The sequence below is a fragment of the Polypterus senegalus genome, chromosome 2 (genome assembly GCF_016835505.1).
Source record: "Polypterus senegalus isolate Bchr_013 chromosome 2, ASM1683550v1, whole genome shotgun sequence".
Classification (NCBI taxonomy): Eukaryota; Metazoa; Chordata; class Cladistia; order Polypteriformes; family Polypteridae; genus Polypterus; species Polypterus senegalus.
The window spans coordinates 264,453,329-264,481,256 of NC_053155.1; the positions used below are offsets into that span (position 1 = coordinate 264,453,329).

At 36.2% G+C, this 27,928-nt stretch overlaps 1 protein-coding gene across 4 annotated transcripts in view; it reads right to left on the bottom strand.

The window, feature by feature from the left end:
• The window catches only part of atp8a2 (ATPase phospholipid transporting 8A2), a 439,065-nt gene that overhangs the window by 121,112 nt on the left and 290,025 nt on the right, over positions 1-27,928 (bottom strand). For all 4 annotated transcript variants that reach the window (XM_039745478.1, XM_039745476.1, XM_039745479.1 and 1 more), the window contains one exon: positions 6,233-6,405. In XM_039745478.1, coding sequence (XP_039601412.1) covers positions 6,233-6,405 — 173 coding nt within the window. The remainder of the gene's footprint in view (positions 1-6,232; positions 6,406-27,928) is intronic.

Consider the following 27,928-nt stretch of genomic DNA (forward strand, 5'->3'; position numbering starts at 1 on the left):
CACTCACTCACTCACTCACTCACTCACTCACTCATCACTAATTCTCCAACTTCCCGTGTGGGTGGAAGGCTGAAATTTGGCAGGTTCATTCCTTACAGCTTCCTTACAAAAGTTGGGCAGGTTTTATATCGAAATTCTACGCGTAATGGTCATAACTGGAAGCTGTTTTTCTCCATTTACTGTAATGGAGATGAGCTTGAACGCCGTGGGGGCGGAGTTTCGTGTGACATCATCACGCCTCCCACGTAATCACGCAGTACATAGAAAACCAGGAAGACCTCCAAAAAGCGCTGAAGAAAACATGCATTTTATAATTGAGAAGGCAGTGAAACAATAAGAAGCGAGCGAGTGACATATACAACCATGTTCATGAGTTCTGCTACTTCGGAAACAAAGCATGATGTAAACCTACACTTTAAATTAAGTTCATAGACAGGCTGCCGCTGGCGTTTGTAATTTAGTGCCTGCCCATATAAGGCCGTCCGTCAGCGGCAATCCAATACCAAACTCCCACTAAATATTCACGGGTGAAGGACTGTGTTTATGGAGAGGAAGATGAGATGGTCATTACCAGCAATTAAAGAAAATAATTTTTGTGTCCTCTGCAGTGTTAAGAGAGAAAGGTTTTGGTTTGGGATAATAGGAAAAAAGGTGTAAAGAAAGGAAACTTGCCTTTTTCTTTAATATAGTGCAGAGAGAGGGCGCACGGTGGCGCAGTGGTAGCGCTGCTGCCTCGCAGTTAGGAGACCGGGTTCGCTTCCGGTCCTCCCTGCGTGGAGTTTGCATGTTCTCCCGTGTCTGCGTGGGTTTCCTCCGGCGCTCGGTTTCCTCCCACAGTCCAAAGACATGCCGGTTAGGTGGATTGGCGATTCTAAATTGGCCCTAGTGTGTGCTTGATGTGTGGGTGTGTTTGTGTGTGTCCTGCGGTGGGTTGGCACCCTGCCCGGGATTGGTTCCTGCCTTGTGCCCTGTGTTGGCTGGGATTGGCTCCAGCAGACCCCGTGACCCTATTCGATTCAGCGGGTTAGAAAATGGATGGATGGATAGTGCAGAGAGAGGTCTTCGCTGACAATATGAGCGTCACGGTGGGTCTTGTGTAGACTGGTGAGACGTCCCTGCCATTAACTGTCCGGGATGGCACTGTCGGTCCTCCACTCCTGTGTGTGTCTTCATAATCTGACCTGACGACCTCATAATCGTATACGTGTAAAAGAAAGTGCGAAGCGCCTTAATATTAGTTTGCCGTGGTCTAGAAATGGGATCCCCTGTTTACAGTTGTCTGGACTATAGCTCATGGGAAGGGGGAAAAAAATTAAAAGTGTTTACTTTCACTTAAGGCAGAAGTGCAGTCAGCGTCTCAAAGGCCGGCACAGCTATGCACGTGCGCCCGGCTACCCGACTTTTGTAGTATTTTTGCAGTGCAGGAAACGCCACTTTTTGCAGACACGTTTACTTTCACTTAAGGCAGAAGTGCAGTCAGCGTCTCAAAGGCCGGCACAGCTACGCACGTGCACACCAGTTGCCCGACTTTTGTAGTATTTTTGCAGTGCAGGAAACGCCACTTTTTGCAGACACGTTCACGTGAGCAAAACTCTCCACGCTCTTTAGAGGTCTTGCTTTCTCTGCGTTCATAGTCAGTTCACGTGAGCCACTTGGAGTACATGCATCGAAGCTTCTGAGCTGTGCCTGTGCTATCTCGTGCGATCTTGCGATGTCCACGGCGTTATTTAATGTTAGCTAAGACCCGGCACTTAAAAGTTTGTCACTACAGCAATTTTAACTCCGTTACAAAGTGATCCAAAGTCTCGTTTATACCTCGTGTCTTCTCATTAAACTTGTATCTCGCGAATAAAGTATTCAGCGTTTTTCTTCAGCGCTCTTTGGGGGCTCTTCCTTCTTTTCTACATACTGCGGTCACAGTCAGTTCACGTGATTATGTGGGAGGCGTGATGATGTCACACGTAGCTCAGCCCCCCACGGCCATCGGGCTAACGTCCATTACAGTATATGGAGCAAAATAGGTTCCAGTTATGACCATTACACGTAGAATTTCGAAATGAAACCTGCCCAACTTTTGTAAGTAAGCTGTAAGGAATGAGCCTGCCAAATTTCAGCCTTCTACCTACACGGGAAGTTGGAGAATTAGTGATGAGTCAGTCAGTCAGTCAGTGAGTGAGTGAGTCAGTCAGTGAGGGCTTTGCCTTTTATTAGTATAGATTCTCACTGTTATGGGTCTATCTAGTAAAATATTTAATAACTTGGAAAGGTTGTGGACACTAGAATCGCTCATGAGTTCACTATACAAATGTTCATGCCCCTCATTTGTTGGAACATGTTTTAACCAAATTTCCTGGCAGACCAGATGGGCATAGAAGGGGTCATGTTATAATTTGCTTTGTTTTTAATATTTTTCTTATTATTTTATTTTGGGGCTTAGTATGTTACTTCATGCATTTCGGTTGCTCTGCACATCATTGTTTATTATTTCTTTTTTTTTGCATCTATTTGATGCTATTCTGTTTTATTATGTTTTTCACACTGAGTACTGAAGTGTTGTTTATCAGTTGTTGTGGTAACAAATGCACCATGCATGGTGCTGATTTTTTGACTGCAATTCTAGATTCTGGTATTTTGCCATTTTTAGAAACATATGACAGACTCCAACTTACAGAATAGGCTTGGCAAAAGACTTATATTGCATCTGCTGGTTGCTATTTAAAATTTTCGCATTGTCTCCTGCCAGACATCACAACAGTGGTGAACAGTTGTTCAGTGTTGCTGGACTCATTTCTCTAGTCATTATTTAAAAGAAGCTTACCAGCACTAAAGAAAGTTTACAGTGATGCCTGACCTAAATATACTACTATAATTATACTATTACTACTATATTTACAGTGGTGTGAAAAACTATTTGCCCCCTTCCTGATTTCTTATTCTTTTGCATGTTTGTCACACAAAATGTTTCTGATCATCAAACACATTTAATCATTAGTCAAATATAACACAAGTAAACACAAAATACAGTTTTTAAATGATGGTTTTTATTATTTAGGGAGAAAAAAAATCCAATCCTACATGGCCCTGTGTGAAAAAGCAATTGCCCCCTGAACCTAATAACTGGTTGGGCCACCCTTAGCAGCAATAACTGCAATCAAGCGTTTGCGATAACTTGCAGTGAGTCTTTTACAGCGCTCTGGAGGAATTTTGGCCAACTCATCTTTGCAGAATTGTTATAATTCAGCTTTATTTGAGGGTTTTCTAGCATGAACCGCCTTTTTAAGGTCATGCCATAGCATCTCAATCGGATTCGGGTCAGGACTTTGACTAGGCCACTCCAAAGTCTTCATTTTGTTTTTCTTCAGCCATTCAGAGGTGGATTTGCTGGTGTGTTTTGGGTCATTGTCCTGTTGCAGCACCCAAGATCGCTTCAGCTTGAGTTGACGAACAGATGGCCGGACATTCTTCTTCAGGATTTTTTGGTAGACAGTAGAATTCATGGTTCCATCTATCACAGCAAGCCTTTCAGGTCCTGAAGCAGCAAAACAACCCCAGACCATCACACTACCACCACCATATTTTACTGTTGGTATGATGTTCTGAAATGCTGTGTTCATTTTACGCCAGATGTAACGGGACATTTGCCTTCCAAAAAGCTTTTGTCTCATCAGTCCACAAGGTATTTTCCCAAAAGTCTTGGCAATCATTGAGATGTTTCTTAGCAAAATTGAGACGAGCCCTAATGTTCTTTTGCTTAACAGTGGTTTGCGCCTTGGAAATCTGCCATGCAGGCCGTTTTGCCCAGTCTCTTTCTTATGGTGGAGTCATGAACACTGACCTTAATTGAGGCAAGTGAGGCCTGCAGTTCTTTAGACGTTGTCCTGGGGTCTTTTGTGACCTCTCGAATGAGTCGCCTCAGCTCTTGGGGTAATTTTGGTCGGCCGGCCACTCCTGGGAAGGTTCACCACTGTTCCATGTTTTTGCCATTTGTGGATAATGGCTCTCACTGTGGTTTGCTGGAGTCCCAACGCTTTAGAAATGGCTTTATAACCTTTACCAGACTGATAGATCTCAATGACTTCTGTTCTCATTTGTTCCTGAATTTCTTTGGATCTTGGCATGATGTCTAGCTTTTGAGGTGCTTTTGGTCTACTTCTTTGTGTCAGGCAGCTCCTATTTAAGTGATTTCTTGATTGAAACAGGTGTGGCAGTAATCAGGCCTGGGGGTGGCTACGGAAATTGAACTCAGGTGTGATACACCACAGTTAGGTTATTTTTTAACAAGGGGGCAATTACTTTTTCACACAGGGCCATGTAGGTTTGGATTTGTTTTCTCCCTAAATAATAAAAACCATCATTTAAAAGCTGCATTTTGTGTTTACTTGTGTTATATTTGACTAATGGTTACATGTGTTTGATGATCAGAAACATTTTGTGTGACAAACATGCAAAAGAATAAGAAATCAGGAAGGGGGCAAATAGTTTTTCACACCACTGTATATAGTTAATATATATAACTATATATTCCCCATTTCATTTGATTCAGTTTTTCAATAAGCATCCTGGTAGCTCATATTCATTAAAAAAGCTATAACTTTAGCTATCATTAAATTATTGCAACACATCCTGATTACTTGAATAATTATCTTGCACTATCCTGATCATCAGAAATGTGAATAAAAAAATTCAATGATATATGAGTGGTAAGAAGAGATTAGAAACAATATTTCCTGACAGCTGAAATATTATCTGCATCAGTGGGATAGGTACAAGCCACAGCAAACACAGACGCTCTCCTCACCCACCTGTCGTCATATAAAACTGCTAGAAATACAAATGAACTCTGTCTTAATGAGCCTCCAGCAGAAGAGAAGAAGATAATTACTTAGTACTTGCTCTTTGAATTCTGCCAGGTACTATACATTCATTGACTCTTCTGATAAGCCTTGGAGTTATCCTTGACAGTAGCCATTTATTTAAAGAAATCATTAGGAAACATTTAAGATTCAGATATAATCAGCCACTGTAAAACAGAAACACTGTGTTATGCATTCATTTTGTCCTTTTCATGCTATTGTTTGTGATGCTATTCATTCATATCATGCTAATATTTGGCCATGTATAAACTTTAATACTTGCTACCCAAATAGTTCTACTTAAAATATTGTTCATCTTTATAGCCTTCATCAAAGTACCAAAATGAGTTAATTGAACCTGTACTTTAAACTCCAAAAAAAAAACAAAAAACTTTTTTTCTGATTGTTCTGAATTGAATCATCCAGTTCATTCATCTTATTTTAAAGTCATATAATATTTAAGAATATAGAATTTTGCAGACAAATTACAGTGTACAGCTGTTTGCAATGCAGGAGAAAGGCACTGAAAGCAATAAAAATAGCAGAAATAATCATGGATATATATGTTAAAAATGGTCATTCAAAACTGGCCAACAAGGAATGCATTGCTTTTTAAGTTTCTTATATTTCTGTGCTTGTCAAGAAGTGGAAGTAATTTACAAGCTATCCACAGGGGATGTGTTCAGAAGCATCAGAAACTCGTGAGTAGTTTATGTGGCTGAGGACAATGCATTTCTCGACAAGTTAACAGCTTCAGGGTTTGGGTCATAGATTATATATTGTTAGGTTGTCTTGATTACATAACTTGTTTCAAGATGAATAGAAGAAAGTGTCAATGCCACCCTCAACTGTTCTCTCTGTGCTCAATGAGCAGTGGCTAGAGTTGAGATATAAAGAAATCTTGTGAGAATTCCCTCTAGTTGTGTCCATGGGAGGTGTACTGTTCATGGTCCATTGACATAGTTTAAATATAATGATTGTCACAAAAACATTGTTTTTCTATTGCTGAAAGCAACTTACCAGTTTTAGTGAATGTGTAGTCTGCAAAAGCAGTCTTTTCAATAGTAACACCTAATATTTTTTAATTGTCATAGGAGTCACTTAAAACCAATATTTGCTTATTACAAATACATACCCTACAGATCCACTCTTTGAATAAAGCTTAAAAAAAATCACATGTTGGCGTTACCCAAAGTACTTTACACTTTCCAATTATAAACTGGAATAAATAAATCATTATTTATTATTTAAAAGCATTATGTATCAAGTTTTAAATTAGACGGCGTATGTAAACTATGATTTAATTTTGACACTATAAAATAATGTATGCTTGATAGTTTGAATAACCGTAAAAGAAGTTTTAATAGTGTTCATCTTACCTGCAACAGATCACCGCTTTACAAGACAGTGCTAAGTCAAGGAAAGACTGGCGGACTTCAAAAGAAAGGGCATATTTCAGGGTCTGTCCATCTATGATGAGTGCCAGCTCATTCTCTTTACCCAGGGAATCCCCCAGAGAAGCACAGTGGTGTGTTAAAGTTGCTCTTGTAGCCTTTAATAAAATATAAAAAGATTTGTTAGGTTTCATTTTAGTATTCACTTCATTCACTCATTAGTTTCCATTTACATATTGTCACACACATCTGCTTGGGAGAGAACTTGAGAGCTCATCTAACGGTAATTCTACCCCAAGCAAAGGAGTGGCACTGTTGCCTAATGCTTCTCCTCCTTTCTCTTCTACAGATCGGACAACTGCTAGTCCCAGTGGCATCACTTCCAGGTCACCGTTTCCTGGCCCATACCCTTAAGGTCCAGCTTTCTCTTAGGGGGCAGCATTGCCATCTTTGTGTTATTTGATAACTTGACTCCTGTCTGAAAAGGCCTCTTAACATATTTTTTTGCATTTTTCCCATCAATTATACATCATCTGCCTTCGAGTTGCCTCAACTCTTTATCTTCATCTTTATCTTTTGTATTTCTTACAATACATACATAGTGGAAATACTGATTGTAAACAGGTGCATTTAAAGGAAGTTATTTTCCAAAATGAATAATATTACATCGCCATATACAGATACTGTTGTTGAATTATTCATAAACAGTCTGAAACAAAAACAGTAAGTTAAGATAAGAAAATGAGTAAAGCTTACGCTATTTTGGTGCATTTTACAAATGCAAGACCAAGCACAATGTACAGTATATGTGAATCACTGCACACAAGGAGTGCTTTTTAGAAACATCATGCTTCAGTGCTGTGGTCCAGCATGAAGGACAGATTTCTGACCAATACAAATGACATTATAGTACAACGTTCTTTAGGGAAAAATACAGTACATGAATTGTTCAGAAATTATTATGTTTTTTATTCTGTGACAGCTCCATGATTCACTTCATTGCTCATAAGGCACAAGTCCCAAACAGTAGAAACTAACATATGACATGTACTTTCAGTTGTTACATTTTGATAGCAAGCTGTAATCATGTCAACCCCATGTAGCACCTTGTGATGATGCTCTGCCTTCCATACTTCCTGGGACCCAATAAATCTGATATGACACGTGAGCAGAGTAATGTGATTATGAAGTGGGCAGACCAGTAAGGTGCTGATTGTCATATGCTACTGTGAAACTCTAGTAGCCACATTTACATGGTCTTAAATTGAAAACTGTGCTTTACGTCACTAAAATGATTGACCAAACAATACGTATAACCCTTGTGTGGAAGTACAGTATCTGAGAAAGCAGTTAACAAAATCAATTCCAATAACAATTATAGCCAATACATTTGAAGTAAGATTACTGTAGCCCTAGAAATAACATCAGATCCTGTCAGCCACTAATAAATGTACCATATAATGTAAATATCTGAAATATTGAAGGAGCATTGGAGTACACCATGTACAGTGAAAATGTCCAAACTCCACAGTCCACTTTAGAACTCAGTCTCGTGGATGCATAATGCAGCAAGGGTAACCTTTCTGAGAAGTTGCTCACTAAATATTTATTAATTAAAAACAAAGTAACTTTGGCAAACAACATTACAATATGTGCAATGACTGATCTTGTTTACTTACTGCAGAATGATTCGATACATTATCTAATTTTCCTTCATTCAATTCCACTCAGGATATTTTCTCTTTCTTTCATGAAACACAAAATAATCTATCAAGATGATGGCCGAGACTGATATTTGATGATGAACTGCATATTATTTAAAAAATGCTAGGTTGTTTTATAACCTTTAAGGTGCTATATTATATATTAAGATAGAACTATCTCAAATTCTATTAATTTACAAACTGCTGTGGTCTCCTTATTTCAAATTCAGTAACCTTTAATTTAATCTAGCTAAAAATTATAATTAACATCAACCAAATGACTTTAATGTTCACAAAAATATGGAATTGGACATGCTTAACAAGTATTTTTTTTTAAAAATACCACGGCATAGTGGGTAGTATCACTGCCTCACATGTTCTAGATTCAATTCCTCTGCCTGGACCTTGTCCACGTGGAGTTCTCAATGTGTCTCAAGTGTGTTTTCCTCCAGGTACCATTTTTTTTTTCATCCCACATACACAAAGATTGCATGGGTTAAGTTAATTGGCGATTGGCTGTATAAATGGTAGAACCTTTCCTGGCAATCCTGAGCACAAGGCTGGAAACAACCATGGACATGGAGCTTGTCCATCTCAGGGCAATTACCCACCCACTGCTGCACTCATTCACACTGGGGCCAATTATAGACTCCACAATTAAACTAAACTACACCTTTGGCGATGTGGGAGGAAAAACAGATTACACAGGGATACCCCATGTAGACATGACTATTGGATAGCAATATATCACCTGATACAGGCTTTCAATATGATACCTGCAGATTAGGTGGTGGTCCAGCACTTGAGAAGGACAGTGTGCCATGCATGTCTATTTACAGTAAAAGTGAGGTTTTGTTTAACTTTTGTTGACAGCAAAAATGCTTGTAGTTGCAACACTTGTGGTCTCATATTGGCTCTGCTGTTTTGACGTTTCTGATGCATAGTGTCACTTTATTTTAAAATTGTATTTGAGACTTGAATTACACCATGCAAAGAAAAGGAAAATAGTTGTAACAGAAGAAACACTACTCTTCACTTAGACAAAAAACTGGGATAATGGTGGTTGATGACATTTTACACATCTTGCCACCCATTTACTTGGGGCTATGATACATGAATTCTATTTACCTGAGAATTTACTGGGTCAGCCTAGTATCTGTGATAGAGAAATATAAGTTTACAAGATGCCTAAGTATAGGAATATCTGTTTCTACAAATAAAAAGACTATAGAGTGAGAGAATTAACATGTACAAGAAAGGTTTTTGTAAGACTAACTGTAAAAAAAAAAGAATTAAAAGAGAAAAAACTGTCATGTATTATTTAAAATAATGGCCAATTTGACACATGACAAATTCTAAATACCTTGTGAAATATCTTCCAACATTAAACACCTGGATTTTATTAATTTTGTAAATGTAAATGGCTTGATGAATCAAACTGAAAAAAAATCTAAGTATTGTTCAGTCAAGCTGTGTCACTCTTTATATGCAATGCCTGGCCCAGGAATAAAACAACAGAGCGTTTCAAATTCTTTGACATCCAGTGTGACAGAAACAGCACCAGGTCATTGTACAATTATGCTAGTAAGTAGCATACCATACAATATGATGCCTAGGAGGTGAGTAGTTGAACAACAGCAAACAGAACAAAACAACTTATTTTTATTGCTCTATTGATACAGTATTCACTTGCTGCCCTTAAAAAGACTACATTGTTGCATACTTTTTTTTTATATATGCATATTTAGTGCTCACCTTTATCTAGAGAAGAGCAACGTATGCAGCAAGTATAAATTAAACTGAATACTTTGTGAATATATAACTAATACAAAATCATAATTAAATCACCATAGTCTAATCCACTTTCCACAATTATCAAAGAAGGTCATTTAGAAGTTTATTTTTGAGGAACTGTATCTAATTTGCTCCAGCAGGAACCTAAAAAAAAACATGATTCGCGGTGCCACCCCCTACTGTTCAGAATAGCTTGCCATATGCTCTCTGCCTGTAGTCCATTTGTTATCCAATCTAAACCCCAATAACTTTTACAAAGCGTACTTAACCTCAACCTCCCTGCCGTCAAAGATTATCTTTCATGCCTCAGCAGGCTTAAGACATGCCAAATGAACCTGAGACAAATTACTGTCACCATTTGCAGGTTTAACCATTGGCACAGGAAATCCTGTTACAATTTGGATCAGTCAACCAGTAGGATCATTGAATGGAATGATTAGTACAAATTAAAATTGTTTACTGCAAATTAACCTGAAATGTTCAAACTTGTACATGAATGCTAAAAAAAAACGCTTCTTGGCATAATAAGTTACTTTTAGATGTATCCACCTTACAATGAATTTAGGATGATTTTGTAAAATGAATGCAGAGCTGAGGAGGGACATCTGAGTGGCTCTGAATTAGACTGAAGATATATAAAAATTAATAAATGTCTAAACAAGCAGTGTTTGTCTGCACTGTAAATTTACATTTGAATCCACTATAGATGCAGCAAGAGATTTCAGAAGTAAGCTATAATGACAGAAGTATTTTTATAGTAAAATACCAAGAGTCAAAATAAATCATATTTACTAACTGGCTTATAGTATATTGGGTTGGTCGTATTGTTGTTTAATCTGTAATATCTAGAGATTTTTAGTCTTTAAGTTGATCCTGCAATAAGAATGGTATTGGTAGGTCATTTGTATCTTTAGGACCAGGACTGAGCCCACTCCCAGTCTACACATTACATGGACACTCTGCTGTACCCTCTAACTTTTAACTGAGAAAATGGGGGTGGGTTACGGAGTCTTTAGGTTATCATGACAGGTTTATTTTTCATTGTTCCAATATATTAGCAGTGAGTATCACAAAATAACCTCTACTAAATCAAGTTGCTTTCAGTATTTGAAGCAATGCTAAATATCATAATTGTTTATTTATTACTGATAAGTGTTACGTCCGGGGAAGCATAACTTTTAAAAGAGCATGATACTATTGCAGTATTGATGTTCAATAACATAGCTGAGCTACGTCTCATAAAATATTCATAGATAGGATATTAGGTTGACTGACTAGTAATAACATTTAAGCCTTTTCTTAGTCTCTCCAGGACACCCTAGCTCCAACTGTACCTTCAGACAAGTGACTTATTAAGGTCTTGGGGTGTTAACAGATGGCTGTCATCATATAGTGACATAGTATCAAAATAACTTTCATACGGCAACCCTGAAAGCATATACCCTCAGGTAGTGAATTAAAAAACTGCAAATAGATCAAGTTAGAAAGTCAAGCTGGCATTATATTCCCAGAAGGCTTTCCTTTTATTAGGGATAGGCACCCTCAAAACATATTTTCCCAAAAAATATCATTACACTGAAGACCTTATTTCTGGTCTTCCATTACTACTTCACATTGAAAAGCTGGAAGCTAAGCTACATCAGAATTCCTTTTAGATAGATAGATAGATAGATAGATAGATAGATAGATAGATAGATAGATAGATAGATAGATAGATAGATACTTTATTAATCCCAAGGGGAGAGTAATTAATGAAGTAGGACAGTAAACAATGTCCTTACTGTACATTTTAAATTGTGTGAAAAAAAAAGATCAGCTTTAATTATTTACATTTGTTAGAAAATGTTCTATTGAGAACATTATGTACAGTATATCTAACCAGAACATTTTCCTTTGTATATACAGCTGTTTTCGAGCATATCTTTATTGGTTGAAGAATACAATGGGGTAAGCTATTTTATTTGAAAAAATGAAAACTTATTCAGTACTCCTTTTGCCCCAATATCATTCATCTGAATAAATGCTTTCAAGGCAAATCATGTATTAATTTAAATGATACAGCTTTTTAGCATTATTTCTATGTCCCTTGGTAAAAATAATCTTAGAGTTGATTAAGGATAGCTCTAGATAGCATAACAGTGTTTTAATAAAGCACAGTACCCTATTTTCTCCTGTAGTTATTGCTAGTAAAATACAAGCATCAGTCCCTTTTTAATGTCCTGCATTTCTAAGGTCAGTACAGCGGGGCGCCATGCTGAGAGTAGCAGACTCATAGCTGTAACAGATTTAGTTTGCGTCTCGGCACAGTCAAATGCTTGCAATTCTCCCTGTGTTAGCAGGGATTTCCTTCCACATTCCAGTGTCTAACTACCCAGAATTCATTCTTGCTCAGTGCAAAGATGCTTATGAGTCCTACTATAAGACAGTCATGTTGTAGAAATGATCATTATTGGGCTAATCACTGAAGAGGCAATACAATTACAAATTCTGTGCGTTCCAGTCCTAGTACTTGTCACATATAGAGTTCAACTGCTAAATAACTGTAAATATTTTAGGTTTTCTAAATTTCTTTCACAGTGGGGTTAAATAGTAGGCATCAATGCTTTCCTTCAGCAGATTTGAGCCAAAAAAACCTGTCGCTAGTTTGTGGAATCTTAAAATGAAGATCTGTCAATGCAATAATCTCCAACATTAATCAGGATATCAGGCCTTTCATTCTGTGTTCATTTATTTTATTAACTGATCACATATAAACATTTTCATTAAATTTGACAAGCAAAACAAACCACCCATTGCATGTTTATTAATACTTTATAAATTGTATACATTGAAAAAAACATGTACTACTTTTTACTATAAATTTAAAGTCCTGCTGAAATTGTAAAATGCTGCATATTTAACCTCTTATTAGTAACATTTGAGGCATAATGTACTAAAGTTACTCAGCCATTTTACTAATTAAGGTTTATTTTTGCATGACTGCATTTCAGTTCATTAAAATCCTTTAAGATGAAAAATTTACAGTACATGCCTATAGTAAAATTCTATATATTGCACATAAGAGTTTAACTATCTCACTAACACACCAAATTATAGAAGTTGGGAGTAAAGCATGTTTGACAAAAACATGTTAAATTTGCAGCAACTGAGACTGCAGTTGTCAATGTCAGTCTCCAAATAATAAACATGGATATGCCTTGGCTGTTATCCTCACCCTCATTCTTTATACATTCTTGCTCTCATTTCCAGGCACACAAATTACGCTTTGCCTAACATGGATTCTGCAACTTACAATCAACCCTCCTATCCTATTTTCGCACACATTTTTTGTGTACATGACAGACTGCTGGATTTCAGTAACCCACAACCTACAGTACTACGTTAAGCTACATTCACCTCTATTTCAGCATTTTTAAGGTCAGTTATGTGAAGAAAAAGGTTAAAGAGTTTAAATCCTTTTAGTACTGAGCAAATTAAATTGCCCCAAAACAGCAGTGTGGCATTAAAGAGGGTGGCATTAAACTTGCCATTGACATTCGCAGTACAGTTCATTGCTACACGGCTAATATTTCCTTACCTCAAATAGCAGTACTCTAAAGTTAATTTAATATAAGATCTTAATAAAAATACATAAATACAATCAAATAAATATGTATTGTAAAGAATAAGGTACTAGAAATTCCATACAAATAGAACACTGCCCCTCAGTTGTACCCTGTCTTAAGTGAATTATTAGGAAAGTTGTTTTCCAAGGAAAACTGAACTGAAATTTATAATGCTGATTTGATAAGGATTTGTGATTTGACAGCTTATATCCTTGCAGATGACCAGTATATATGAGTATTAATATAAAACACAGTATACAAACGTCAAATAATGTATTAAATGTATTTCTTTTAAACATTATACTTTAAAGAATAGGCCCTAACATGTGAACCACTGCATGCACAGGACAAATACAATTTTTTAGTATCAGTTTGAGATGGACAGCTACATACAGCCTGTTTAAAAGATTTAAATTGATAATATCACTGTTTTATACAGCATACCGGCTTTCCTTGATTTTCCCTTATAATTTTATTTTTTTTAGTTCATTACACCATTTAGTTCAAACAACGGAAAAAAACTGTAAATATAAACTACAGTGCATTCTAGAAATAATTTGTAATTGAGTCTATAATTGTGTTGCTTTACAATTTACTGCATAATAGTGTCAGCACTGATTACATTTTTTGCACTGATACTAATATAGATTTGTCTAGCTAATTTTCAGCTTTTCTCTTTTTCTGTCTGTAAAAAATAAATTACATGTTCTTTATTTCATATTTTTAACATTATTAGAATAAACTGTAGCCTCGTTTAGAAGCCCTCACAACTATCATTGGGTATCGCCCTGTTTGCCATTCTCACATTACTCTCTTTTATTTATGCCATGTGCCATGCTCCTGAAAATCTCAAACTTTACTTCAGTTATATAAACTCTTAAAAATGACATGTTAAAAAGATTAACGTGTTCATTATGAAAAAAGCAGAATAAAATTTTAATTCAACTGTTTATTCCTATTTCAGTATTAAAATTCATTTTTAATGACAATTTAATTGATGCCTAATTAGACCAACCATTTATATGAAAGCAGATGATTAATTATTTCATTTTAATACACTACTGTTTACTGCCTTGGAGACTTTTCAATTATCTGGTGACATTCTTATCATGAGCAGCATGACTAAGCCCTGAGACACCAGAAAACCCAGAGTAATCCCTAGAAGGCACACATATGGGTGAGATTAGGTAAATCACGTGTTATGGACGTCAAGGTTAGGGAGTAACTCGCCCCTTGCTGAGGAGCACTGTGTCAAAGCTTCCACTCCTGTCCACAGTAAATGTCTCTAAGGTGCTCCACACTTTATAACTTTGTCACCATGTTCTTGATACTTCCTTAATGAATTTAAGAATGTTCAGTACTTAATTTTAAGTGCATTGTATAGCTTCCTTAACTTAAAACTGCACATGCTATATAAAGTAAAATCATATTGGCCTTTGTAATTACTTGTGTACACCGTGTGGTTTAGAACAATGATGGCTTCACAGGGAACCCTTATTTGTTTTTATCTCCAAACCTACATTGTGTAGTCAAATAAAATAATGTTACTTTGTATGTGCAAGATTTTACATTCATTTACATTAATCTGTATCTGCTGCATATCTCTCAATATCTGAACTTTATACAGGTCCTTCACTAGAGATTTAACTGATTCTAGAATATTTGCCACTTAACTTAATTTAGTATGAAAAGCAAATTTAAATAACTTGTAGTTATATTCTTTTATCAATATCATTTATATAAGTTAGAAATAAGTGGCTCCAGCACTGAAGCCTTTAAAATCTAATATGTTCCTTCTAGCACAATAAAGTTCCTGTGCTTAAGCCGTCTGCACACTACGCCACCCCCGTTCTACTTTCATGGATAGGTTTTCAAGGAAAAACGTATCCAGAGTGTTTTTGAATGATTTTCTAATTTCCACTATAATCAGATGCTTTTGTTGCTTCCTCCTGAGACCCCACTATTATAGAGTAATACAATCTGCTCCATCTATCTGAAGCACAGACCTTCCACCTGGGCTAATATTATCCAAGTCCTGCAGAATGATTTATTTTTAGCTTTATTAACTCTAGTGGCTTTTATCTTTTTACAGCCTCCAAATTATTTAGTATTTCTTTAATATTTTGTATATCCAGATGGCAGGTTACTAACCTGCATACTGTAAAAACATGCCACTACTGAAAGAAAGATTTCAGGTGTTGCATATTATGATCCAGTAGTATAGACTTATGACAATATTTTCTCGACAATGTCTATACCATCAAATCTTACATCAACCTCACCTGTTCCTTGTGAAACACTCTTAGTGTGAGCTTTCTTTGTCTCTGAAGTACACTGAAAAAAAGTATAACATGGATGTTGTTCATTCAACGTAAATTTTCTCTTTCAAGCAACTTAAGATTAGTCATTTAGTGTTGCACCTTGAAATATTTGGTTTCAGATCTCAATTAAAGTAAAACAATTTGTTTGCACCAAATTAAGTTATGGCGGAGGTAATAAATGTAAAAATCCTATTTCATTTAACTTAATATTTTAGGTTGTTCATGTGCTGTGTTTGAGGGGCCGTTTGTATATTCTTTCGGTCGAACTTTCCAGTGTGATGGCTTTCCAACTGCCAAAAAAGAAGAACAACTTAAAAAACAGATTTGCTTCAGTAAAAAAAAACAATTGAATTGCACCCAATCACTGTAAATGATTTGTCTCAACTTAAAAATTGTGGGATCAATAAGCTAAAAAGAATTATATTGGTTCAGATTGAAAATATTAAGTGTGAATCATCACATTTTATTTTCAGTGTACATGGCAAATGTGCTAAAACACACACCTCTTGTCTAAAGGTAATGAAATGTTATTTTTAATATATGCCAGGAAAAATCAGGGGCAAAAAAGTCTTGAAATTTTAAAATAATCACCCTAAGTATCTTAGAGACTATTTTAAAATATTTACTGATTAACTAATTTAGGGCTTATGCCTGTATTTGGATGCTCTTGTTTTTAATGTACTTTGCATTGCCCATTTACTCAAGTGTAGTTACATTTTTTGGTTAACCAATGCATACATATATATGTAGATAAGTAAACAACAATCTAGCAACACATTTAATTTACTTTCATATTTTAATTTACACCCTAGCATACTTGATTAAAGTGTAGAGTGTATTACAGTATGCATTTAATAGCTGGGTGAATTAGAATAATTTAGCAACTGGCTGATTCTGTATGATTCCACCTACACACTTTCAATACCAAACAGTATGTGTATAGTCAACAAAATCTCTTTCTTTAGAAGAATTTGTTTTGGCACTGAAATTCTCTCCTTGAAAGTTAATACAGCAAAAGTGCAATAGCATTTCCACACTTCAATCATCATTTCTTGAAGTCCTTTCTCTAGTTCTCAAAACGTTACAGCTCAACTGTAAAAAGTGCCCAAGGGGAAAAGAAACTGCATGGTTTATATTTCAAGACATTTATACTACATTTTATTTAATCGCCTCTTTCCTATGGGAAAGTACTCTAATGTTCTTTGTTCTCTTTAAAACATGTTTTAACAATCTAATTCTGTTCAAAAGTAAAATAGCTAATAAGAAAAGCAACTACACTGACTAAAAATAACCGATTTTCAAAATACTATAGCATGATATTCTTATAGTCAGAATTCAACTGAATAAATATTGTAGTTCATATTAATGAGATATATTATGATGAATCCAGATTGACTGTTAAAACCAATAACTGGAGATCTTGATACAGATCCACAGTTTGTCATTGATTAACTAACTGATCCACACCAACTTACTTCACCTACATGATATGCATTGCACTATCAACGCCGAACAGTGTGGAACATTAACAAAGATAAAACTGTGCAGTAGTGGCATTTGTCAGAGGCGAAAATGAAGGCTGGTCTTGATTAATGAACAAACAAGCAAAGAGATGAAGATTTATTGGCATTGTACCATAAAATATAAAGCACATTTGCATTCTACTGTAAAGTCAAAGTATTATATCTACAGAAGAGCCAAAGCATTTTTTTTCAGCCAGAAAACAATTTTTAATACTGTCAGTATTGTTAGCTATAAGGTTTTAATAAAGGTGAAAAAAGTCTGATGTGATCTGTCCTAATTTCACCTTAAACATCACAAAAAGGTAAAACTAACTTCAATAAGGGAGTCTAGTGTTTTGTGAGGTGCTGTGTATAATCAGTTACAAGACTGGTCTTTAATATGATGTTAACTGAAGTGAAGACACTAATGTGGCATCATGGTTAAGTTGTCACCTTACACCTTTAAAGAAAAAAAGGTATTGAGTTACTAAAGCTGACTATGCAGTAGCTGCCTATGGCTAAGACAGAACCTATGACAGCAGTAGCAAGTTTTAGAAAGACCTATACAGTTTTTAAAATGTCATTGCACTTTCTTATACACTAAATGTATATATTAATTTTTTTTTTTCAAACTCAATTTCCAATCCAAGAGTCAGAACCAGAAGGACTAATAGTTAAGCAAGCAGTGCTCAGGACGTGCTTTATCAATTGTACTCAGGAAATAGTGCTGGACAATTTGGTAACCAAAAAAATGAGCACATACTAGGGTCAAAATCGTAAACTGTAGTCAAAAAGCAGGTAAAAAACACTTACAACCAGGAAATCAAAAACAACAATGGATATATACAAAGGTCTTTAAAGAGAATCCAATTAAGGACAAACAAGAAGTGTGCAATGCAGTCTTTATACTCCTGACCCAGAAATGTTATGCATCACACATGTCCAGTTAACCCTGACTAGCAATGGCCTGGTAACTGTTCACAAATACTTCTCAAAATGGTGGTGCCCATAAGGAAAATGAAAGTTATTTTCACTATTGCTAAAAATACATCAAGCACCAAAATAGATTTTACCATGTGATTCCTTGGCCTCTAAAAACCTTAAACAAGATCAAAATAATTTTTAGAGGTCAAATAGAACTTATAAAAAATGAACAACAAAAAAACTGATCATGGTAGGGTGGTTTCTGAGTTAACTGTCTGTACTAAGGGGAGCGCTTCCTTGGTATCCCTCTTCAAAATATAAGCTAGCCCTGGCCTAGCAGCATATACAAGCTGGCAAATAAAAGACTCTCTCATCCGGAAGGCCACTGAACTTGGAGCCAGGAAGAAAGTTGGAAAAATGTTAAACCTATTGAATGAAGAGAGGACACCATTTTGGAAGGACACAGATACAGAAAGTGGATAATGAAATGTTTTCTGACTGTACAGTGTGGGTAACTGCAAAAGCCATCACACTTGGAAGACAGAGGACCAAAGCTTGTTATCCAGGGCCATAAAAGGGCAGCAAGGTTACAATGTATTTTTTTTTATTTGCTTTGTACTTTGCGTTCTTCACTTCCTATTACTGTTTTTTGATTGTAAATAACCTTTTCATATATTCCTTTGCAATAGTTTCCATTATTTGGGGATCTACTCAGGCAGTAGGCAGAAATCCTCCTGTCATAACTGGTGGTGGCATAAAAAACAAAAATGCTTTATAGATAGCATTACCAAAAAACAACCTTACAAATGACAGCAGAATAACAGAAATCACATTAGATTGATTATTCAGTAGGAAAACACACATCAATCATTTGCTTGACTGAGGAACACAACTAAAGCAGTGAGTTACAGTATAACAAAAAGGGTAGAATGCAACCCAGATATGCTCAAATACTTAAATAAATAAATGATGAAAGACTGGAATCCATGAAAAAGGACACAATGCAGAGTTCAGGCTGAACAAATCATGTGTCTTCTGTTTGTTTGTTTGTTTTTTTAATGTGGAAGATAAGAGAGATATATGTATTTTAATTTATTGCTGCAACTGTTACATTTATAGTAATTGTGAGTTGAGCCAAATTTCTTGGCATACTAAATATATGAAACCACTGACATAAACCTGCCATTCTTAGATTTCTGTAATTGTAAGATACTTTAAGTAAGGCTTCATCCAAAAGAGACTGATGGATTGTTTTGAATTGTCAGTAGGCGTAGATGTTGATTCAAGTTTTGATTCTACATTGTAATGTCATATATTAATGTCCTGAAGATGATGATTACACGAATGTGGGATGGCATATTTTGAAACAGTAAGGGAGAGAGAGAGAGAGAGAGATGAGCTTCAAGTGAATTGCCACACTACGCTTTTTGTTTAATTTGGATAATAACTATTTAATAATAATAATTTAGTAAAAAAAAAGTTTCTGTTCCTCTGTTACTTCAGTAATACATATGAGACTCCATCATGTGACACCATTTTTAGAAAAGGTTTCTATAATACTTCTCATTGGCAACCCTACATACACATTCAGATCCTATTGAATGTTTAAGAGATTGTTACTTTTAGTAGTCTTAACCAGACTATCCTCTGCTTATCTCATTTATAATCACAGCCTGTTTAATCCTACTTTAACGGAAAAATTGCAACAGTTGCCATATACCACTGTATTACTTGGTTACATATTTTTGCCATTCATACTTTATCTATTATTTTTAAACTATTTAAAAATTATTTTTTCTCACTACAGGTGAGGTTGGTAAAAGAGCAGGGTTAAAACAATCAGACCAATACAAGCGCCACTCATCTGGTCGAATTAATCTTGCATTTGTATCTTTGAATGTAGAAAATAAAAGAAAATTTGATTGCATTCATGAGGTTTTTGCAGTTTTCATCAGATACCTGCAGTTTTGTAAGAGCCTCCAACATCTGCCCACAAGGATGTGATCGATCTTCTTCACCACACCAAAAGTATTGGACTACCAAGTCCAACAATGCAACTCAGGGCGCTGGAACCAGTATCCAGCAATCCACAGTCCCTGACCCTTTCCAATAAATGGTGTATCCACCTACAGAGATCTGCCCAGTCACAGGTCTGCACACTTCAGAGAGCGCCTCCACTGAAATTCAGAGGTTGCAAAGCTTCTCCGAGAGCAGACAAAGATGATCATCATGCCCTAGAGACAAGACGGGTGTGTTCTTGCTCCTACTCTTTTCAGTGCTTCCATGGATTGGATGCTGTGCAGGTTAGTGGGGTCCAGTGGCTGTGTTGGCATTTGTTGGTAAAAAAAGATTCACTGATCTTGACTTTGCTGTGATGTTCGCGGAGACAATGAAGGTTCTAATTGGGATTCTCAACAGACTGTACAAAGAATCTCAGTGTCTGGGCTTGTGAATGTCCTGGATAAAAACCAAGATCCATGCCTTTAATGACCTCTTGGGCACACCCATCAGCAGTGTGTCTGTCTGTGGAGAGAGTGTTGACCTTGTCAAGAGCTTTACTTACCTCAGCAGTGACATTCATGTCTCTGGTGACTCTTCCTATGAAGCCAGTAGACGGCCAGTAGAGGCCATGAGGTCACAGGAAAGTAGTGAGTAGTGCTTCCGATAATCTTTGCAAAAGGACAAAGGTCCAAGTCTTTAGATTCCTGGTGCTTCCTGTTTTGGTATTATGGTTGCGAGACATGGATGCTATCCAGTGACATGAGATGAAGACTGGACTCCTTTGTCATTGTGTCTCTTTGGAGAACCCTTGGGTACCACTGGTTTGACTTTGTGTCAAATCAGCGGTTGTTCATGGAGTCCCGAATGAGGCATATTTACCTGCATTGTGAGATAGTGTCAATTACAGAACTATAGCCATGTGGCGTGATTCCCCAAGGGTGATCCAGCTTGCAGGATTCTCATTGTTGAGGACCCAAGCAGCTGGACCAGTCCAAGGGAATGCCCATATAACATCTGCCTGCGGCATATAGTCGTTTTCGGAAGGTGGGACCGGACGTGTGTCATCCTGAAGGGTTGCCAACCAGGATCCTGAGCTGTTTTTATTGTGTGCGCCAACGTGCTGTACCATTAAACAGTCCCCAGCCAGACCTAACCTAAATCAGTTACTTGTCTAAAATTTCACCTAGAGTAATGCACCAATAATTTACAATGTCAACAGTAGAAACGACGAGTGTGAGGTGTTTAAGAGTGATCCTTTAATAAAATGGCACCCCCTCCAATCCAGGGTTGGTTCCAACCTTGCCTGCAGTGCTACTGGGATGTGACATTATGTAGTAGAAGGGAATTCCACATTTTTCCTGTGTGGGCTGTAAAGTCATTATATAATGGAAATGGTGTCTCACATTTATCTACCAGTGTCAGTCTTAGGAAGATTGAATCAGGGATGAAAGGGAAGCTAACTTAAGTCTGAAATTGCTCTGGTGCCTAGGTTCAAAAGTTAGCATAGTAATTGTCTTTATGCATGTTTCAAATCCTCTCTGTGTCTCTGCCTATTTTTCCTGGCTATTCTGGTTTCCTTTTCATAATCTAAAAATGAGCATGTTAACCAACAACTCTAACTCTGCCCACCCTGAATTAGTTTCAGCATGCATTGCAATGGGCTGGTGCATGCTTCTGCCAGGATAGGTAGGCTCTGTGACTGTGAACTGGATAAACAGAATTAAAAAAAAATATGGAGAGTTTAAAATGTTATTCTTCTGGACAAATTTGTCATGGACCACTTTCATTAGCATGATTGATAAAGCGATACAAATGATATTTTTAACACATTGCATCTTTTCCCTAATAATTAGCACTTTCTACACATAAAATCCTTCATAAATTCTCCAATCTTTAACGTGTATTATTTTAGTATTTTAAAATATTATCTGTAATAGGTACATGCATATTTATTGAAATATATCTGAACGGTTATGTTTTTAATGTACTTGTTAAATTTTCTTGCCGCTGTTATGAACTTCGTCTCTTTTTGTCTGCAGTTAGAAGCTCACTGACCAGTTCCTGCTTCTTTCGTGAGGCTCCACCCATTCTGTGGTGCCAATATAAAAATGGAAAGGAAACCAGAAGAGGCCATTCAATAGGAAACCTGATATACTGTATATATATTGTACACTGGATTCAGAAAATATTCACACAAATTCAGTTTCTGCACACTTTACAATGTTGTAGATTTAATTTTATATGGATAAATTTGTCATTTTTGCCCATCAGTCTACTCTCAAACGTTCCATAATGACAAAAGCGAAAACATGCTTTCAGAAAGGATTGTAAATTTATTAAAAATCATAAACTGAACATCCTCATTTATATAAGTGCAGCTGATCCTCAACTTTTGCAGCTTCAAGGATTTGCGTAATTTTATTAGTAACCACATTTTTACTTTTGAGATGCCAACCACGCACATTTATGGACCTCACAGCTTTATACAGTAGAGAAAAGAATGAGAGGTGTGATGCATGCAATTTGGGGAACAGCTAGTATCCTACTAGGCACTTCACCCATGTTCACCCCACTGTTTTAGAGTAAAGAGCTCCATGTGCATTTGTTGCATATTTTAATTGTTTTGCTTAAAAAAAGTTTTATGTTGCAATTATGCCCTCAAAGTGTACACCTTTGGGATGTAAGTGTATAAAGTTAGTGATGAGAAGAAGGGGGCTTCTACAAAGTACTGAATTAAGGGTCAAAATATTTATATGAATGAGAGGTTACAGTTTTTTATATTTAATAAATTTGCAGATCCATATAAAATAAATACCTAAACACTATAAAGATAATGTTTTAATTTCTGTGACCATTGAAGGTAAAATTATTAGCTTTTTAGTTATACTATATATATAACTGTTATACTTATTATTGTGATTACAATAACTAAACTGTCAATTTTCAGGTGTCATCAAAAATGACTTTCGGTAAGAGAAAAGATGAAATATGTGTAACAAAATAAACAACTTTTAAACACCTTATATTTCATTATCTTGGGTATTTTGTCTCATTTAATTTTTCCAACTTTCATTGTCTCTTTTTATATGAATTTACATTTGATTTTTCAGCTTCTGTTTTCAGGGGTATGTCCTCTAAGGCTGTGAACCATCAACCACAATGTGCTGGGATAAGAGTTGGCTGCAAGGACATATCCACATCTAAGTTCATGGATTTAAACAACACGCCCTTGTTATTATATGCAGTAACAATCTGATGGCTAAATACCTTTGTTTTTTTATTTTTTCTACTCTGATTCTTGTTTCATGCTCTGGTTTTGATTACTGTAATTCTTGATCTTTCAGTATTTGAACCATTTCTGTATTTTAACCACATCTTTTCTCCTGGTTGCCTTTTAAATTCCTTTGTGCTTTCTCGCAAAGCACAACCCACCGACTGTGGCTAAGCCTCTGATAGGAATTATTTTGGAGCGGATTCTGAAACTGAGAGTGGAAATCATTGAGGTCAAGACAACAATTTGTGCCTTGCTTATTCTAATGATACTTGCCTCAATGGAATTTCAAAATGGACCTTGACCATAGACAAGATCAGCCCTACCTTGGTGATATCAAAGGATTTTTACAACTTTGTGTAACTAAATACTGTAAAAATGAAAGGTGGTGACTAGTACAAGTATGTGAAAACACAATATATATTTTCAAACCTACTTAATCCAATTAAGCATCATGGAAACAAAGCAAGAAACAGCCCTTTAAAAGTTGGCAGGCCCACACAGAAATAAAAATACACAAACCCTTTCAAAGTTCGTTATAATTTATACCTTACCCAACTTACTATTCATTTATTTACTTTGTTTAAGATACCTGTGACAGTAGTTTTGTCTTTCAAATTTTTTCTTTCTTTAGCATGTAAGACAGACTGGAACCATATGTTTATGTATCATCTAATCCAGCAAGGCTTTCAAATTTCGAAAGGTTCTGAATACTTTTGCAGTGCACTGCATTTCTTTTGGAAACTCAAGTAATTGGTGGGAGCTGGTCTTTGTAAATATTTTTACAAGCTGAGTAATCCACACATAAAGATGAATTAAGCAGTGTATAAAAACAGGGTGGAAAGAAGAACTTGACAGAGAATCATTAACATTAAACAATTATTTTCTTACCTAACTAGGCAAACCAAGAGGTATTCCAGATACCTGAGAACAAGAAGCTTTAATTATAGTACATATGTCCAAATAGCCTATTTATTACAGCAGAAAAACTGTAATCTAATTTGGGCAGTTCAATTTCAGAGTATGAAAAACATACCATTTTGTTAACCGAACAGTGTTCAAGTAAAAGTTTCAGTTTAATTCTAGTTTGTGTCTGAAGAACTTTGTTCCTACTTTGTTTAATTACTTACAGTAAATCCTGCCACTGAAGATGTTTACAGTAACACTAAATAAATATTTTTCATTCATCTTGAAATGTTAACATAATGGATGTCTGTGGCCTCTTGTGATGCATAGTGGTTGCTACAAATATTGAATCACATCACATCTATGCAATATGTGTAAATCTCTGGTACGCGGATTATACTAATCCAACTACTGCTTATTCTAACTCAGACTCAGACTTACCGTGTTGTACATAGCTGTAGGTTGTGCTAGTGGCACTAGGTGAAAAACAGCCTTTGTATGGGATAAAAACTTAGTACAGAGCACACTTACACTGACACTCACTATAGCTGTAGCTATACAACTGTACGTTTACGACATTTGAGAGTTTATTGTTCAAACCAGCAAGGAATATTCTATATGTCCTTGGTGACAAACTTTGTATAATATGGCACAATCATATTACAAGGCTGAAAAATAACTTCTAGAATTTTGTTTTTGTGTTCCTATAATCTTATGAAATATACTGTATTGAATTTCTAATACATTGTTGATAACTACTCAGTTTTACTAGAAATGCATTTTGGATATCTCAATTTGAAATGCACTACTAATGCCTTTCAACATATAGCTTCTTGTCCATTTTGAGATACCGGTATGTGTTATTGATCACGATACCTCAAAATAACGTATTTTTTATTAAAGGATATCTCATTTGGGGTGGCACGGTGGCGCAGTGGGTAGCGCTGCTGCCTCGCAGTTAGGAGACCTGAGTTTGCTTCCCAGGTCCTCCCTGCTTGGAGTTTGCATGTTCTCCCCGTGCCTGTGTGGGTTTCCTCCGGGTACTCCCGTTTCCTCCTGCAGTCCAAAGACATGCAGGTTAAGTGTATTGACGATCCTAAATTGTCATGTGTGCACCCTACAGTGGGCTGGCACCCATTCCCAGGGTTTGTTTTCCTGCCTTGCACCCTGTGTTGGCTGGGATTGGCTCCAGTAGACCCTCGTGACCCTGTAGTTAGGATATAGCGGGCTGGATAATGGATGGATATCGCATTTTGAAATATCTTAAAATAAGCTGGAAGTCCTGCTGATTAAAACAGGACATTTTACAGGAGGTGATTTGCAGGGATCTCAAAATAAATTTCTGATGTCTTAAAAAGAATTCAAGATACCTCAAAATGTATTGCAGATATGATAAGATATAGGAAAACTTATTTAATGCTAACTTGAAATAAGCCTTAGATATCTGAAAAGCAGAACTGAATTTTTGGTGTCTGAAAGTAATTTTGAGATAGCTCAAATATCTCTGAATGTTAATTTGGCCTGATGTATATATGTATATTTATATATTCAGCCAAAATGGATGATCACTCAGAGGCACACGATGGCACAGTGGTATCACAGTAAGGAGACCAGGGTTCATGTGCCAGGTCCTCCCTGTGTGGAGTTTGCATGTTCTCCCCATGTCTGTGTGGGTTTTCTCCAGGTGTTCAGGATTTGTTCTTTGCCTTGTGACCTATGCTTGCTGGGATAGGCTTCAGCAGACACCTGCGACTCTGTTCAGAACTAAGAAAATCACTGACTGCCTGGACAACTACTCCTCATTTGAAAAATCTTATAAAATGTGTGCAAAATTGAATGCACTATGGAAACAGTCTCTGATCTCAGATAATATTTTAAACATTATTATTAGTAAAAATACTCTTAGATTAAAGTAGTTAACATCAGTCTATCCCTACATGGTCAAAATGCTTAATTCAAATCAGTGTCAATGGGAGGTGAAGATAGTTCTGGGGGCATTAGGGAGAAGATTGGAACCACGTCTAGATGGGAGTGTCTTTGCATTCTAGAGAACATTCGATCCCACACCCACAGTCACTCATAATGGGCCACTTTTTATGTTTCAAGTTAATGTAGGATTCACATCTTTGTGATGACAAAAGGCTAACATATTTTGAAAAATCAGAAGAAACTAAAATATGATTCAAAATATTAATTCATGAGAATTTTAATAACTTACACTGTAGATTAAGTCTCATATTTTGCACTCTAATTTTAGATGATAAATCGAAAATGCAGCTCTTCATATAAGCATGTATTTTATTATTATTTAATGCTATCATTCTTTTTCATTGTTATTTTCTTAAATTTCACTTGCACACTGTACTTCTTTCAGTAGTTAACAAACCCTTGAAAATGTTCATTATACTGAGACACAAAATCTCTCAGATTATGCCTAATGGTGCCCCCTCCATTTATCTTCTGGCTTATCTCTTCAACCATCACAAGCTGCAAATGGAAACCTCATTATCAATCTTTCAACTGTTGTGTTAGCCAAGACAGATTACAGCAGGTCGCATACATTCACAGGCAGTTCGGTTTATTTGTGCTTTGGTTAGAAGCTAAGATAAGTCTTTTATCTTTGCTGTAAGACACAATTAGAAGTGCATTACAAGGAGTCAATTGCATTCACTTGTGTGCAATATTTTATCACATTGTGTGGACAAAAGACAATATATTAACATTATTAATAATGTAAAGGAAAATTCTCAATATTCAGTACTGTACATTTCTAAGTAATTACTACATTTTACCAGTTAAAAAAAAGAATATAAACCTTAGGAATTTCAAGAAAGTATTTTAAAATACATTTTTAAAGGTTTCATTAGTGGGTGACATGGTGGTTAGCACTGCTGTCTTGCATATCTGTAAACCTTGGTTAAATATCCAGTACAGTGTTTGAATTGTCTTTAAGTGTAGTAATTTATGTACTTTGACAGCTTTAAAGAAATAAACAGTAAATGAATCTGACACAAATATTACCTGGGTTGTATATGTTGCTACAGTTTTGCTCTGTTTCATCACGGGAAAACAAGGTGGGAACACAGAAGAAGTCATTTTGAAGGAGTCTGAGCACTCCAGGTCCATTTGAGCCTGTTCTGTGTTTTAAAGAAGGGTCCAGAAGTGCATACAAAGAGGGCAGGCAGAATACACCAGGGAGCAAGAGTGGTCCAGAAAGGTCAAAAGTGGGGTGAGACATCAACTACCTGTATTTGACATGACTGCTAAGCCATCTCATTTTTAAATTCTTGCAGTTGGGAACTTCTTTGAGCAGTTAATATTTTTGTAAAAATAAAAGGAACCAGCGTGGTTAGGTTTAGTATACTATTCAGTGGTCTTACCTTCTGGTGCACTGTGCACCAGTATTGGTCACAATGGGTTTGTGAGTAAGCAATTGGTAGTTTTAGTTTAGTCCAGGACTGCTTGCTGCCTTGTGCCCAGTGTGCCCGGGTAGGCAGCACTGAACTAGATTAATCGGGTTTCAGAATGTTAAGTTATTTTACATGTGACCGTTTCACGGGTATATCCACTTGGTGTTTCTTTGCTAGTTCTACCTAATTTGGATCTCTGGGGACAACACATGTAAAATGTTGGTGGAGGAGCAATGATCTCATC